Consider the following 13,393-nt stretch of genomic DNA (forward strand, 5'->3'; position numbering starts at 1 on the left):
TCAACCCCACTGGGTGTGAGAAAGGGTTCTCACAACCTGTGCTGCCTTTCTGATGATAAAAGATCAAAAAGCAAAAAATCAAGTAATTTCTATAGTATCACTTCCTGATCTTATAGCATAGAAGCTTGTGACCGTTTCTTCCCACTATCATACTTATATCTATTTCTATCTCTATGTATTTATTATTGATTTGATTTAGTGCTCTTGATAGTCAAGATGGCTTTAAATATTGATTCTGTTTTCTATGTGTTTGTTATTGCTCCCAACTTTTATACCCCTCTAGGGCCTAGAGTTATTTATAAAAATGTTGAATAGATCTAAAACAGAACTCTGAAGTACTTCACGTACAATCCCTTCCAAGTTGATGTACAAATTACACTCATTGTTGGATATGGTTGCAAGGCCAGCTATGGATCCTTAAATAGCATAATCTAGCCCACAAATAAATAAAAAGGTAGTGAGTTGTTACCTTGCCCTGTTCAACTAAAAATTCCAGCATCTGGGGAAAACTGAGATGCCCTTGAAAGGCCAAGCAGAGATTGCCTGCAAAGTACATAAGACCTACCCCAATATTCCCAGGACCAAATGAATACTTCCCAAGGAAACATGAACAACAGAAAAGCAGTTCCTTCCTTCAGAAATATTTAATTGTGCTGATAAAATCCTAACAGTTTTTTTAATCACAGTGTGAAAAATGCCCTTGGCCAGTGCCACCCCACAGAAAAGGATTCAGGGCAGCTCAAGAGGCAGGATGCTACACAGCAACTAAAGCTCCCTGGAGCAGCAGTTCATCATGGGAGATAATGGGCTAATCCCCCCCAACTTACCAGGCAGGCACTCCAAATCTTACCATACTTCACACTACACCCTGAAATGCAGCTTGGCACCAATGCATAGGTCAGAAAGGGCAGTTCCAGTTGCCAGGGGACAGCCCTAGCAGGGCAGTTTGCCTCCCTGGCACTGGAGGTGGGGAGTCCAATATCCCCTCCTCCATCATGAGTTGGGCTTTGACAAGGGCACAATGGCTGGCTTAAAAAAACAAGATGCCAAGGATGGAGGGAATAATAATGACTGGGGACAAAAACTGCTGGTTGGCAACATTCATCCATCTTCTTTTCCTCCACTACTGTGGGAAGACCAGCTAAACAAAGAACTGCTCTGCTGGTGAAGGGGAAGCTGTTCCTTGGGCCCAAAGAGGCGGAGCTAAAGTCTCTCTCCTTCCTTAAACCAGCCCCTTGCAAGGTCTGAGTATGCCCGTGGCCATGTTCCCTGAGAAGACTTATGACTCTGAAGCAGGCGTTCAGGCACCCTCACCGGAGAAGAAGTTGCACAATGTCGCAATTGGAGAGGGAGCTCTTTGTCCAGAGTCCAAATGATTGGTAATTCAGGCCTGGGCAGGGTGTCTCTGGAATGGTTGCTGGAAGTAGGGACTGTGCTGTGACTGGAAACCAAACTCTGATGGAGGGAAGAGAAAGTGAAGTTAGAAAGGAAGGAACAAGACAAAAAGCTTTACAGCAAGCTTGTCTGCTAGAATGGAAGACCGTGGGCAAAAAATGTGTGCATTGGGCTTAGGAAATATCTGCTGTTGGTCTGTGCACAGCATTCATGATCTGGAGAAAAGGATGCCTCTCCTTCTTCTGAACAGTCTCTTCCAGTGCTAACAAGTGGACCAGTCACCAAAGTAGAAGAAATGAGACAGAGAGAGCCAAAACAACTATGGACATACACAGTAAGACAGATGTTAAGAGTGGCCTTAGCATCAGAAACTCATCCGGAACAGCATCCCCATCCAAGCAGACATCAATATTGTTACTAATGCAGAGTAACCACACCTGCTGCAGTCACTCTTGGTTCACGGCTTCCCAGTCTTCTACTTCACCCATCTGAACACGCAGGGTCAGCTGCATCAGTCATGCAGATAAGTCTCAGGCATTGTAACTATCACTTTGTGAACTGGGCAACAACTAGCCAACTCAGTCCATCCACACGCTCTTTGCTTGGCAAGGGATTTGTTCCGTCTCAAAGCTTGTGCATTTAACAAGCCCAGTTATTAGTAAGTGTCTGAGCGTACATCCTCAGATTGCAGCATTAGAAGAGAAAGCAATATCATCCCATTCCACAGCAGATTTTAATCCACCAGCCCTTTCACAGACCAATAATATCCTGAAAAAACCTCATCCTTGGTGCAGAAAGATCCTGGATCTAACCAAGGGCGTATTACATTTCAGAAAACAGAGGGGGTTCCACTCAAGGGACTGCTACACAGCAGCAGACTTCCTCACCATAGAGCCACTGTAGAGCCACAAACCCCAGTAGTGCAAAACTTCTTTTACACCCTCCTGAATCCAGTCACCAATTGCAAAAGACTCCTGCAGCTTCCCCATGACTTTCCCACCCCACACCAGCAATCTTGCCCTGCTTACGAGGTCATGGCTTGCAGGACTGATTCTCATCTGTGGTGTGCAATGTTGCATTTGCTGCGGGCTGCATTCGGATGGCATCACCACCTTGGGAAGAAACATAGTACATCACATTCATTAGCAGCAGCTTCACTGCATTTGAGGCAGAAGAACAGGGGAAAAGCACAGCTTTTCTACATTCTAAAACAGTAATTCTTTGCCAATGCCCTAGACCTGAGATGGGCTACCTTCCAGGGGGAGGGGAAAAGGACTACACTTAATAGGACAGAGGGGGCTGATGGCCTTAGATTTCAGGATGATGGAAGAAATGGATGCAGTCACATCACTCAGGAGAAAGGCTGGGATTTTCTATTTTCTTATAGTTTTTGCAGGGGTCCTTGGGTTCTTCTGTTTTTAAAAAACGGTGTTAAGCTTAAGTTAAGGTTGGTGTGCGCAACTTCCATTGGCTCAAAGACCACACTGGAACTCTGCATAGCATGGTGAGTATACCAGATATAGGCAAAGCCATGATCCCAAGTTCTTTGCATTTCTTAAGGGGTGAAATGCTGACTCACACTTCTGTTCTTCATTTAGCTCCCTTAAATTTAAATTTTCCAAATTCCAAAAGTCACTGAATCACACAGTTGTGGAGTTGGAAGAGATCCCATGGATCATCTAGACCAACCCCCTGCTATGTGCAGGAAAACCAATTAAACTATCTTTGAGAGATGACTATCTGGCCTCTTCTTAAAAACCTTCAGGGATGGCAAACTCACAATGTCAGTAACCAAACTGTTGCACTATTGTACAGATTTTACCACCCAGGAAATGTTTTCCTAAATAAAACAAGCTAATTTTTTTGATCAACGCATTCTGAGGAGGTATAAAGAGTATGGGCAAACCACATCTGGGCTTAACATTGTATTTGTTGCACCTCTGTGCAGATACATTTTTGTGAGTTTCTTGTTCAAATCACTGGAGAATAATGGTGACTAAGTTTAGGCCAGGAGTGTATGCCACTTTCAGCCATAGGAAGCATAGTCTGTGTGGAATCTTCCTCACTTTTCCTATTGGATAGTTGATCAGAAAACCAGCAGAAAAAGATTACTGATTTCTATTAATTGCAGAAGCCAAATAATGTGTTCCTAATAGGCCCAGCCAGCTAATTACTTGATCTGCTGGAGATCAGATGCTGGTTTAACACAGCTAGCAGGAAATCAGTGCCTTGCAAGAAGCCCTGGAAGGCAGGAGATGAGGGAGCAAAAGGGTAGAGCTCACGTGAACGTGCTCTGTGCATGTGAAGAGATAGATATACAGGCAGAACCTGACATACCCTGGAAAGAGCTGTACGTACCAGAATCTCTACTATCATTTCCCTGAGGGTCAGCAAGTGCATGAAACTGAACTCCACACTCATCCCAATGTTTGCCCTAACAATCTCACCATCATTTTCTGCACGGATCTGGGCCTCCAAGTCTTCAGGATTGACATATTTGTAGGACTCATCATCTTCAGGTGGGCGGCATTTCCCACAACAGAAGCAGCAGCAGCAGCAGCAACAGCAACAAGTTAAGATGCCACAACACGCCACTAGTGCCTGGAGAAGGGGTACAAGTGACAAACTCAGCCTCTTCTTAAGATTAGTCAATAACAAGACGAAAAGCTGCCACCACTGGCTTCTGGACTGTGCCCATGGGGAAAGGAAAGAGGTTGCCTGTTCCATGAGCCACCTACCTTGAACCACCACTTGGACATGAGGAAATAATACTTCACACTTTCTTCCCCAAACTGCTCAGACACATAGAGTCCCATGGAGCCATATTCATCATAGAGACGCCGCTTGTTCTCATCACTGAGAATTACATTGGCATTGTTGATCTCCTTGAACTTCTCTGCTGCTTCAGGATTATCAGGATTCTTATCTGGGTGATATTTCAAAGCCAGTTTCCTGGGGGTGGGAATACATATTTAAGCCACATTACCAAACATCCTCCACAGTGTTAATAGATTATGAGCCATCAAAACTCAGGGAAGTCAATAGTTCCTTCCACAGTAAGCACTACTGACTGGGCTCCGCAGTCTCCCCTTCTGCCTCCTGGCAAGACCAGTAGCAGGCCACACAGAGGGGCTGTAGACAAATAGCTCAGAAAAAAGAATCTTAGGTAACAGCAGCGTCCTCAAATGCCATCACTAGACCACATAGGCGGACAGTCTAGATCAAGGGTTTCTCAGCTTTGGCAACCTGAACTCCCATCTGGACCACTGCAATGCGCTCTACATGGGGCTGCCCTTGAAGAGCACTCGGAAGCTTCAATTGATGCAGAATGCGGCACCACAGGTAGTAAATGGCGCCGGTAATTCGGCACAAGTAACACTCTACTCTGTGAGCTGCATTGGTTGCCAATGTGTCTCCAAGTGCAATTCAAGGTGCTGGTTGTCACCTTTAAAGCCCTTCATGGCTTGGAACCAGGTTACTTGAGGGGCCATCTCTCCCCAGTTGTTTCTACCCATCTGATCCGGTCAGGCAGGATGGGCGTGCTTCAGGTTCTGTCGGCTAAGGAATGCTGGTTAGTGGGGCCTAGAAGATATGCCTTTTCTGCCATAGTGCCTACCCTGTGGAACATTCTCCCTCCAGAGATGGCCCCAACCCTGCTGGCTTTTCATAAGTCCTTAAAGACCTGGCTCTAGGCCTCAGACCCTGAGCGTGTGCAAGGACCTGTTTCTTGGTTAATTTAGCAATTATGTTATGCGATTTATTCTCAGTTGCTATGTATTTTAATTTTTGTATTATAATTTTTTAAAAAATGTTCACTGCCTAGTCACTTAGTGAGATGGATGGCCATACAAATTGAATAAACAAACAATGTAATGTAATGTAATGTAATGTAATGTAATGTAAAGTAAATAAAATAAAATAAAATAAAATAAAATAAAATAAAATAAAATAAAATAAAATAAAAACTTCCAGATGTATGGTCTTCAATCCCAGAATACTCACTAATGGCCATGTTGGCTGAGGAATTCTGGGAGTTGAACACAGATGTCTTGGTTGGGAAACACTGGCCTAGCAGCTTGGTAGATCAATATGGTCATAACTTCATGGCTATGGCTATGGCTATGATGTGCATGGCTTGGAGGATCATATAGTTGATACCTCAGGACTACTAGATGAAAGACTACCCTGCAGAAGTCCAGCCTGTAGAATCATGTAACATGTCTCAAGATATAATCCAGATTGAGGAGAGTAGCAGATAACACATTGAAACTTGAATTCTATTTAACACAATTTAGCCAAGGATATAATGGCCATGTCTGTAAATATGTCCACAAATTTCAGCAAGACTAGCTTGTTAAGGGACTATCAGAGGAGGGAGAGCTCTGGTGTTAGATGATGAGATTGGAAGTTCCCCAATTCTAGAAGCCTGCTTGGCTTCTTTCTCGGGCACAGGAGAAGGCAAAGCACTCTATTCCTCCATTTGTGACAACCTGTTCATTGTTTTATATGCAGTTTCTGGTTGCCTCTATCACAAAAACCAAAGCAAGGTTTGACTCCTGTGAAGTCAAGCATCTTGGAAGTAAGAAAGGCTAACTTAAAACCCAATCTGAGAAAGACAGCAGACAGCAGTACCCTACCTGTATGCTTTCTTGATGTCTTCTGAGGAAGCACCCTTTTCCAAGCCGAGGATATGATATAAACTCTCCCCAGCCCGTGACATCTTCCTCTGTGGCCGGCCACCTTCCGCCATCTTGTTCTAAATTAAGCAGCAATTCAAGAGGCTGAATAATAGCACAGAAGGGAGGGTCATCATAGGAGAGAGTAAATGCCTATAGGTCAGAACGTCTTTTGCTCCACAGGGGTGCAGATAACCCCCACTGCACCCCTGTGAAGGAAGCAGCATCTGGGTAGTATTCAGGGAATGCATCCTGTACTGTGGAGAATTGTTGCTCTTGTCCTTTGCTTGAGGATTATATCTGAGTCTGCTAAAAGGATGAGCAAAGAGACCTTATGTAACAGAACCTAATTCTGTGGTCCTTAGTAAACTGCCCTTGTATGAGAAAAAAAAAAAAAGGGAGGGGAAGTGCCAGATAAACAGACATCTTATTCATCACAAAGGGAAAAAAAATATGGAGCAACGACCCCACCGTGCCAGGTTTTGCCCTGCTGCTCGTGGTACAAAGCAACACATGCCAATAGGATGGAGGATACTTTTGCCCTCCCTCTTTGGTAAGTGGAGAGTTTGCCTTAAGCCACAGAACCTTGTGTGTTCTGAGTCTTATCTCCTACACCTGCAAGGATGGAAACCTTCAGCTCACTCCCTAATCCTCAAATAAGGGCCCAGCTCCTCTTGGTGCTTTGAAGCTGCTTGTCTATGGAACCAGATCACAAAATTGGGCAGGCTTCAGTTTTGGCCATACCATCTGGCTCATACAAGGGGAGGAGAAAAAGGATCCAGGATCTAGCCTCGTTCTTTCAGCCTCAGTTAAACTGGCTCAATGGAGAGAATAGTAACATGGCCATCTGGGTCAACAGAAGCAGCTGATCTGATCTATGGCAATGGTTATTTGGGACCAAAATGAATATTATTTTAGTGGGAACTCTAGGACCATGGGGCTCCTGCAGGCCAGTGGCTCAACTTTTCTCCAAGCAGCCTGTTGCAGCTTTACCTATCTACTTTGAATCAGAGGATTTCCCTCTAAGCCCAGCCTCTCCCTCTTAGTACACAGCAAGACTCTCTTGTGCTACCAGGTCAGTAAATATAAGACAGCTTGAGCAGCCTATGCAAAACTGAATGTCTTAGATTAATTCCCAAAAGGCTGAGTCATGTCATTTCAAATGCCAATGGAATGAGGCCATCCCGCGCCTGACTGCCAGGCATAGGCTGGGTGAGGTTTATGCTCAGGAAAATATGTAGTAGCCAAGACTGAACTCTGCTAGCAGTTCCTGGCCAACCAGACAGTAAACAGTGAGCACTCCCTGAACAGAAGCTAAGGAAAGTAAGATCCTGTTATCTGACTTCCTAGCTGCCTTGTTTAATTAGCATTTGTAAGCAGTTTGTTTCCTTTAATTTATGGGCCACCAAAATATTTATTCACAGGCAGAAATCCATTTAATTAATTAAACAGAAAGGGTCTGCAAGAAAGGTATCCTTTCTTCTTCAAACCTCTGAAAGTTTGAGCCAAGTTTATAAAATGTTGGTGCTTGGTTCCAAAAGCTTGTGGGGAAATTAAATCAGGATCTGCAGGTTACAAACATTCTGTGACTTCATTTGCAGAACAGCTTGTTTCAAAACTCAGAGAAATAAGAAGTGCTCCTTTAGTTCTATCCTGTGTGTCTTTTCAACCTCTCAAGTGCTCACTTTATCTTAACAAGCCTACAAGAAAAGACACAGCACAACTCAATTTGCTCCCTGCCACCACAAACAAAAACACAACTTGCAATGTGACAAAACATGCACTGTTTTGAAGGCTTCAGCGTGTCCTGAACAGATAGGAGCAACCCTGTCACTTCAGGGGCCCTGGCCATGATAAGATGACATCATCATCATCATCATCATCATCATCATCCTATTGTATGAGATTCTCCACAAAGGGCTATGGAGCTTCCTTCCATCTCCTTTTTTATGCTGGAGCAAAGCCAGTATAAACCTTATTGCCACCTACTGGACTAAAAAACCCCATAAGTATACATTGAAGCATAATAATGTACATTACAGAAGGTCACAATGATGATAACTCTTACAAATCCTGAAAGCAGAGACATAAAAAGCTGTACTCAGCATTCCAAATTTTATTTCTCTAAAGCTACCTGAACAAACAGTGGTGTCCTCAATAACAATTCAAGAGTCTTACTTTTGCATTCCACATGCCAAAAACATATCCTGCCTCCTGCCAAACAGTTCGCATTTACTCCTGGAGAAGGCCTTGCCTATTCAGGAAATAAAATATCTGGTTTCTACATCTAGACTAAATTGGAAACTTAAGCTTTTAGCACCTAACCAAATTTGCTAGGTTGCACTTAAACAATAGCAAGTTCTCACCATGTGGGGATTCTGCATATCACCACACTTTCCAAAATCATTACATTCCCAATATTATTTACAAATGGTTTAATCCAAAACTCTCCTGACAAAACAGCAACCTCTCCACAAGGTATTTTCTTCCATTATTCCCTGCATAAGAACAGAAATAAGCACTTCATAAACCAATCTTAATCTAAATGGTGCCCAATTTACCTATTACTGTAAAGATTCTGAAACAGATCCATATGCTTGAATGCTGTATTTCTTGAAAGAGCAAATTAACGCTCAACAAAACATCAATAATTATTTTATCAACCTCCTTAGTTTGGCAAAAAGAGGGGATGCACCAAAGTCGCTGAATCATTTATTTCCTTTCCTCCTGGTACTACCCAACTGAATCAGAAATTTCATGAGTAACCTGCATGTTCCGGATATCCCAAGTTGATTAGTTAATACACAGCCTTTATAACTTTATAATTGTGGTTACCTTCAAAATAGTTGTTTTACTATTACAAAATAGTAATTACTACTACAAAATAGTAGTTACAGACTAGAAAGGCTCATCCGTTACACTGATCAAAAATGTGCAAAGTTCCACTCTTGCTACACTGACTCCAGCAGAATGCTGCTTTATGTTCAATATTTTGGTAGCAAAAGAGGCAGAGGCTTGACTCAAAAGAGGTTTGAAAATGGATGAGCTATAAAACTCTTGTCTTTAAAATAAATTACACAGCAGTGGCAGGTCTCAAGTGCCTGGACAACCTGCTTCGCTGGCTCAATCCCCATGCCAAGAACCATTTGAATTATGCTCCAAGGCATAATTTATGGTACGGTTTTTCAAACTTATGTTCCATGGCAGTTCCATGAGAGGCTAAGGGCAAAAAACAAAACAAAAGTTGACCTGAGCAGCCAATTTTCTATCCCTAGAGCTTTGCTTCTTGATCCGGGAATGTTTTTTTAAACAGGTTCCATGGCCTAAAAAAGTTTGAAAACCCCTGATTTACGGGACTCTTATTTTGTTGCCGCCTCACTATGTTAATTTTCTCAGTTTGCAGCTTCAATAACTTCGGGTATCTGATTCCTGCTCTCATGCTCTGATAGTAGGTCGGTCTCCTCCTTGCACGGCGCTCATTTAATTTTCACAATACCTGCCATGTTTAATCCGTTCTTTCATCGGCAAAGGTCTAACATTTTCCCACTTTCGCATCGGTCAGCCACGGATGCGAAAACCAGCCGCCCTTCCTTCTTCCTGGGAACCTATCCCCATAATTCCCCTTCCTTCGACCAACCTGGGTCTTCTCGGTTTCGCCTTGGGTCCGCCTCTCTTCCCTCTCAGTCCTAGCCTTTGAAAGTCTACTGTTACCTTTTACCTACAGAAGCCGCCACCGTCGCTCCTTCGCACAGCGCTCGCCTTAATCTCCTGGGCCTAACAGTTTACTTCCAGAAAACCCTATTATTTCCGCCCGTCAATCCCCACTGACTTCAAATCTGAGTTTGCAACTCCCTAAACTGCACGACGCGCGTCTCGCGTCGGGCAAGGAGGAAATAAGGCAGGCGAGCAGCCCTCCCTCACGGAGGCTGATAGGCCTGGGGCGTAAAGCCGCAGGACGCGCAAGCCGCGTCTCCCTCCGCCGCTCGCTGCTTACCCCCAGACCGGCCCCCCCGCCAGCCCACCTACCGCTGCCTCGCTTGTTCCGCTCCCAGAAAGTGACCGGCCGACCGGCCTCCAGGGTGCTCACTGCGCAAACGCGGAAGGACTTTAATCTACGGTAAAGTCCTGCAAATCGTGAGTGTGCGCAGCAGGGCGGCAGAAGGAAGCCGCGGGAGTTCATATTAAAAAGAGTTCGGTAAGAAACTTACACAGTCCACGCATTTCCGAGGTCTTTTGGGATATTTTCTATCTCTCCTGCTTCCTGAGATGGAGAGGGACAGATGAAACTGCTTTTGGTGGCTTTGCACTTTGTTATAAGTTATCATAGGGATTTGATTTTGGGTGACTGCAACGTGTGAACTCAACCAATTATGGTTTATTCAGCCATGGTTTGGCAAACTGGCAAAACGTGTGAACACCAATCAAAACTAGCAGTCTTGGGATTTGACAAATTGTAATCCAAAGAGGATGAACTTCCAGTTTACTCCAGAGAGCAACTTCTCTAGATTTATAACTTTGTAGGTAGCCCTGTAATACTGCTGAATAGCAACATTTTTTCTGTAAGCAAAACAGACCAGTCACAACCCAAAGTAAACAATTATCTGCAGTAAACTATAATCGTAGGTGTGTTGCGTGGTATCAAAGCATGAGGTTAAACCATCTTCACTGTTTGTAGATTCATTCTGAAGGAGGAGCACAACACTGAGAAGAACCATGATTATTATTGGATGGCTGCTGTACAAGAAAGAGAGTCCCTGAATAATGGAAAAGCAAATATTTTTATAGAAGGCGGGAAATCCTAGGGATCTGCTTGGCTGGCCAGTTTGAGGAAGCTAGGCAGGCCCTTATCAGTGTACCTGGTTCTATTGGTAGGCAGAATGGGCCTTTCATGAGGGCAATAGAGCTGGGGAAGCCCATTGTCCAAGGAGATGGAATGCTGAGATCCTCAGCTGATGGAGGATGGAAGGCTGGGGTTTCTCTAGGTTGTAATTCCCTTGTAAGGGTTACCCTGGCTGTACTGTGAGCTGCTGAGGAGCCTTCGATTAGATGGGGTTGCTGTGGGGTGGGGGCTTTTGTCTGGGGCAGGGAGGGTCAATTTGGGTCTGATGGGATTAGGTAAGAGAGGAACTGGGTTTCACCCTTGTCATATCTAAAAGACTGGGGGGGGGAGTGTGCAGCCAGTTCATTAGGTTTGTTTTTTCCACCACAACGATTCACCCACAGCAACTGCCATCAGATTACTGTTGAATCTGGAAATTTAATTTAGCCATCATGGTAATCCAATCTACATGAGTGGAACAATTTTTTTCCCCCTAAACTAGTGGCCATTACCATCTTGTTCAGTTGTTACTTCATTAAAAGGCATCCTTCGGTTATGAATTGCAGTCAAAGGGTTTTTTTTAAAGGAACTTTGGCTTCAGAGCAAAAGAGTATTTTGCTTATTGGAGAAATTACTGACCAGATCTCCATATAGCATTAAACTAAGGATTGATCAATCATGGTTTACTAAATTGGCTGGGGTTATACAACACTGTCATTTATCAAGGTGTAAAAAATTACAATGGCTGACTTCCCTTAGGCAAAGACAAAACCAAGCAAATCACATTGTGACTATGTTATTTACAAACATTTGTATGCCATCTTTTTTCATGATTCTAGCTTATTGAGTAAACTAGGCCAGTGCACTATTGATGTTGTTTCCTAAATAAGAGGCCAGTTCTCATCCCAGGTCTGATGCTGGATTGTCCCTAACTAAATTAGAATGACTAGAGTGGCTCAGGAATTCATGTCCTCTATGACAGCTATGGATTTGTCTTAGTTGATATATGCCTAATGTATACAGTTGGCCACATGCTTTATCTAGTTTTCACCTCAGAGGAGATAGCTTGTAACCTGAAGGTAGCGAACTTTGTCAAGGTCAGATCACTTTCTGGTTCACTTGCAGCTTATCAGTATCACTGACTTCGCAAGGGCAGAGGATGGATAATTTAATTGAGGCACCTTATGGGCCTGCTGTTTTCAGTAGCTACCTGGGGATTATCCTATAAGATGCTGGGCAATTGCGTCGCAAGGCTTGTCAATCTCTAGAATGTGGTTATGAAGAAGTCAGGTGTGATTGCCCCCAAGTGGCCTCTCTGCAGATCCTGGAAGGTTCCATGTTTTACTGAGTAGTTCTGGGATATGAAGCTGCAGAAATGATGAGTAGAACAATGAAATATAATTAAACATATGTATAGGTATGGGCCTGTATTGTAATGATAAGAGCAGTCAAGTGCCAATACTTTTCCGCTTGCTGCTCTGGCAAAATGCCATCTGATGGCATTAAGATACCCCATACCCTACTGGGAAAAAATGGGAGGTGGCCAATCTCTCTTCAAGATGCTTTGACATCTTTGCATGCCATTTGCTGACAAAATCACTTGTTTTACATTGGCAGGAACAAGTGGCATAGCTGTGGCATCTTGTGGGGTTACCTTGGTTTTTTTAGATCTTGTGGAGAAAATTCTTAGCAACAACTCCTCTGCTACCTGTGGGATGGACCTACGCTCCACCTGGCTCTTTCAGGCAGCTAAGGTGTGTGTGGTTGAATTTGATAGGTTGTAAATACCTCAGAGAATTTACTTTATGTCTTGAAAACAACAGTGAATCCCCCCTGCCCTTTGAAGGTACCATCTTTTGATCTGAAAATCTCTTCTTTTTGTATAAGGTCACAGAGATTGCATCTGCAAATAATCTTGAAGTGGACTGTCTTGGTCCTTTTCATGGATTTCAGATTTGGGCACAGGATTGAAAATGCATTTGTTGCTCCAGTGAATTACTTCTGTCTGGACTTGAATAGAGGGAATACTGCCTTCCTGGCCCAATTCAGTGGTGTTTTATACCACAGACCATAGAGTCCTTCTGGACCAAGAGGGTTGGAATTGGGGACATTGTTTTGCAATGGTTTTGTTCTTACTGGACAAGCAGATCCTGCCAGTGGCAATCTAGTAACCAAGTACTTGTCCTTCTCTCCCCAATCCACCAAACCTTGGATATCAGCAGCCATGCTAGATGCCACTGAGTTGGGCTCAACTCCTGGTCACTGAACAAAAGCACAACAGCTCACCCAGGCTCTAATTATAATCTGTAGCTCTTTCAAGGACATTCTATAATTTAGTTCTATAAGGAAATAATTATTCTGATACTGTTATGATTCTTTCAATCTTTTTCTTAAATAAACTGAGCAAATAGGATACAAATGGTGATATTCCTGTATTTCCCTCCCTTTACCTGAAAGACATATAAAAGACATCCAAGACACATTCAACTAAGAGATCCCCATT

The 13,393-nt window shown here is 43.5% G+C and overlaps 1 protein-coding gene across 5 annotated transcripts; it reads right to left on the reverse strand.

Moving 5' to 3' along the window:
- Window positions 1-625: 625 nt before the first annotated feature.
- DNAJC5G (DnaJ heat shock protein family (Hsp40) member C5 gamma) lies at window positions 626-10,208 on the reverse strand. Of its 5 annotated transcripts, none has more exons than XM_007420853.3 (6): window positions 10,098-10,208; window positions 6,033-6,151; window positions 4,134-4,347; window positions 3,843-3,996; window positions 2,424-2,507; window positions 626-1,455 (listed from the first exon to the last, which is right to left on the reverse strand). In XM_007420853.3, the coding sequence occupies exons 2-5, from the start codon at window positions 6,143-6,145 to the stop codon at window positions 2,428-2,430; spliced, it is 561 nt and encodes a 186-aa protein (XP_007420915.1). In that variant the 5' UTR covers window positions 6,146-6,151; window positions 10,098-10,208; the 3' UTR covers window positions 626-1,455; window positions 2,424-2,427. The 5 variants fall into 5 exon arrangements, with proteins under 5 accessions (XP_007420915.1, XP_007420917.1, XP_015743953.1 ...); XM_007420855.4 differs by lacking the exon at window positions 10,098-10,208 and adding an exon at window positions 9,790-10,062; XM_015888467.3 differs by lacking the exon at window positions 10,098-10,208 and adding an exon at window positions 9,783-10,062.
- Window positions 10,209-13,393: the final 3,185 nt, after the last annotated feature.

Source organism: Python bivittatus, unplaced genomic scaffold (genome assembly GCF_059951505.1).
Source record: "Python bivittatus isolate LINGU-HERP-01145 unplaced genomic scaffold, Pbiv_v1 ctg000690_np1212, whole genome shotgun sequence".
In the NCBI taxonomy this organism is placed as follows: Eukaryota; Metazoa; Chordata; class Lepidosauria; order Squamata; family Pythonidae; genus Python; species Python bivittatus.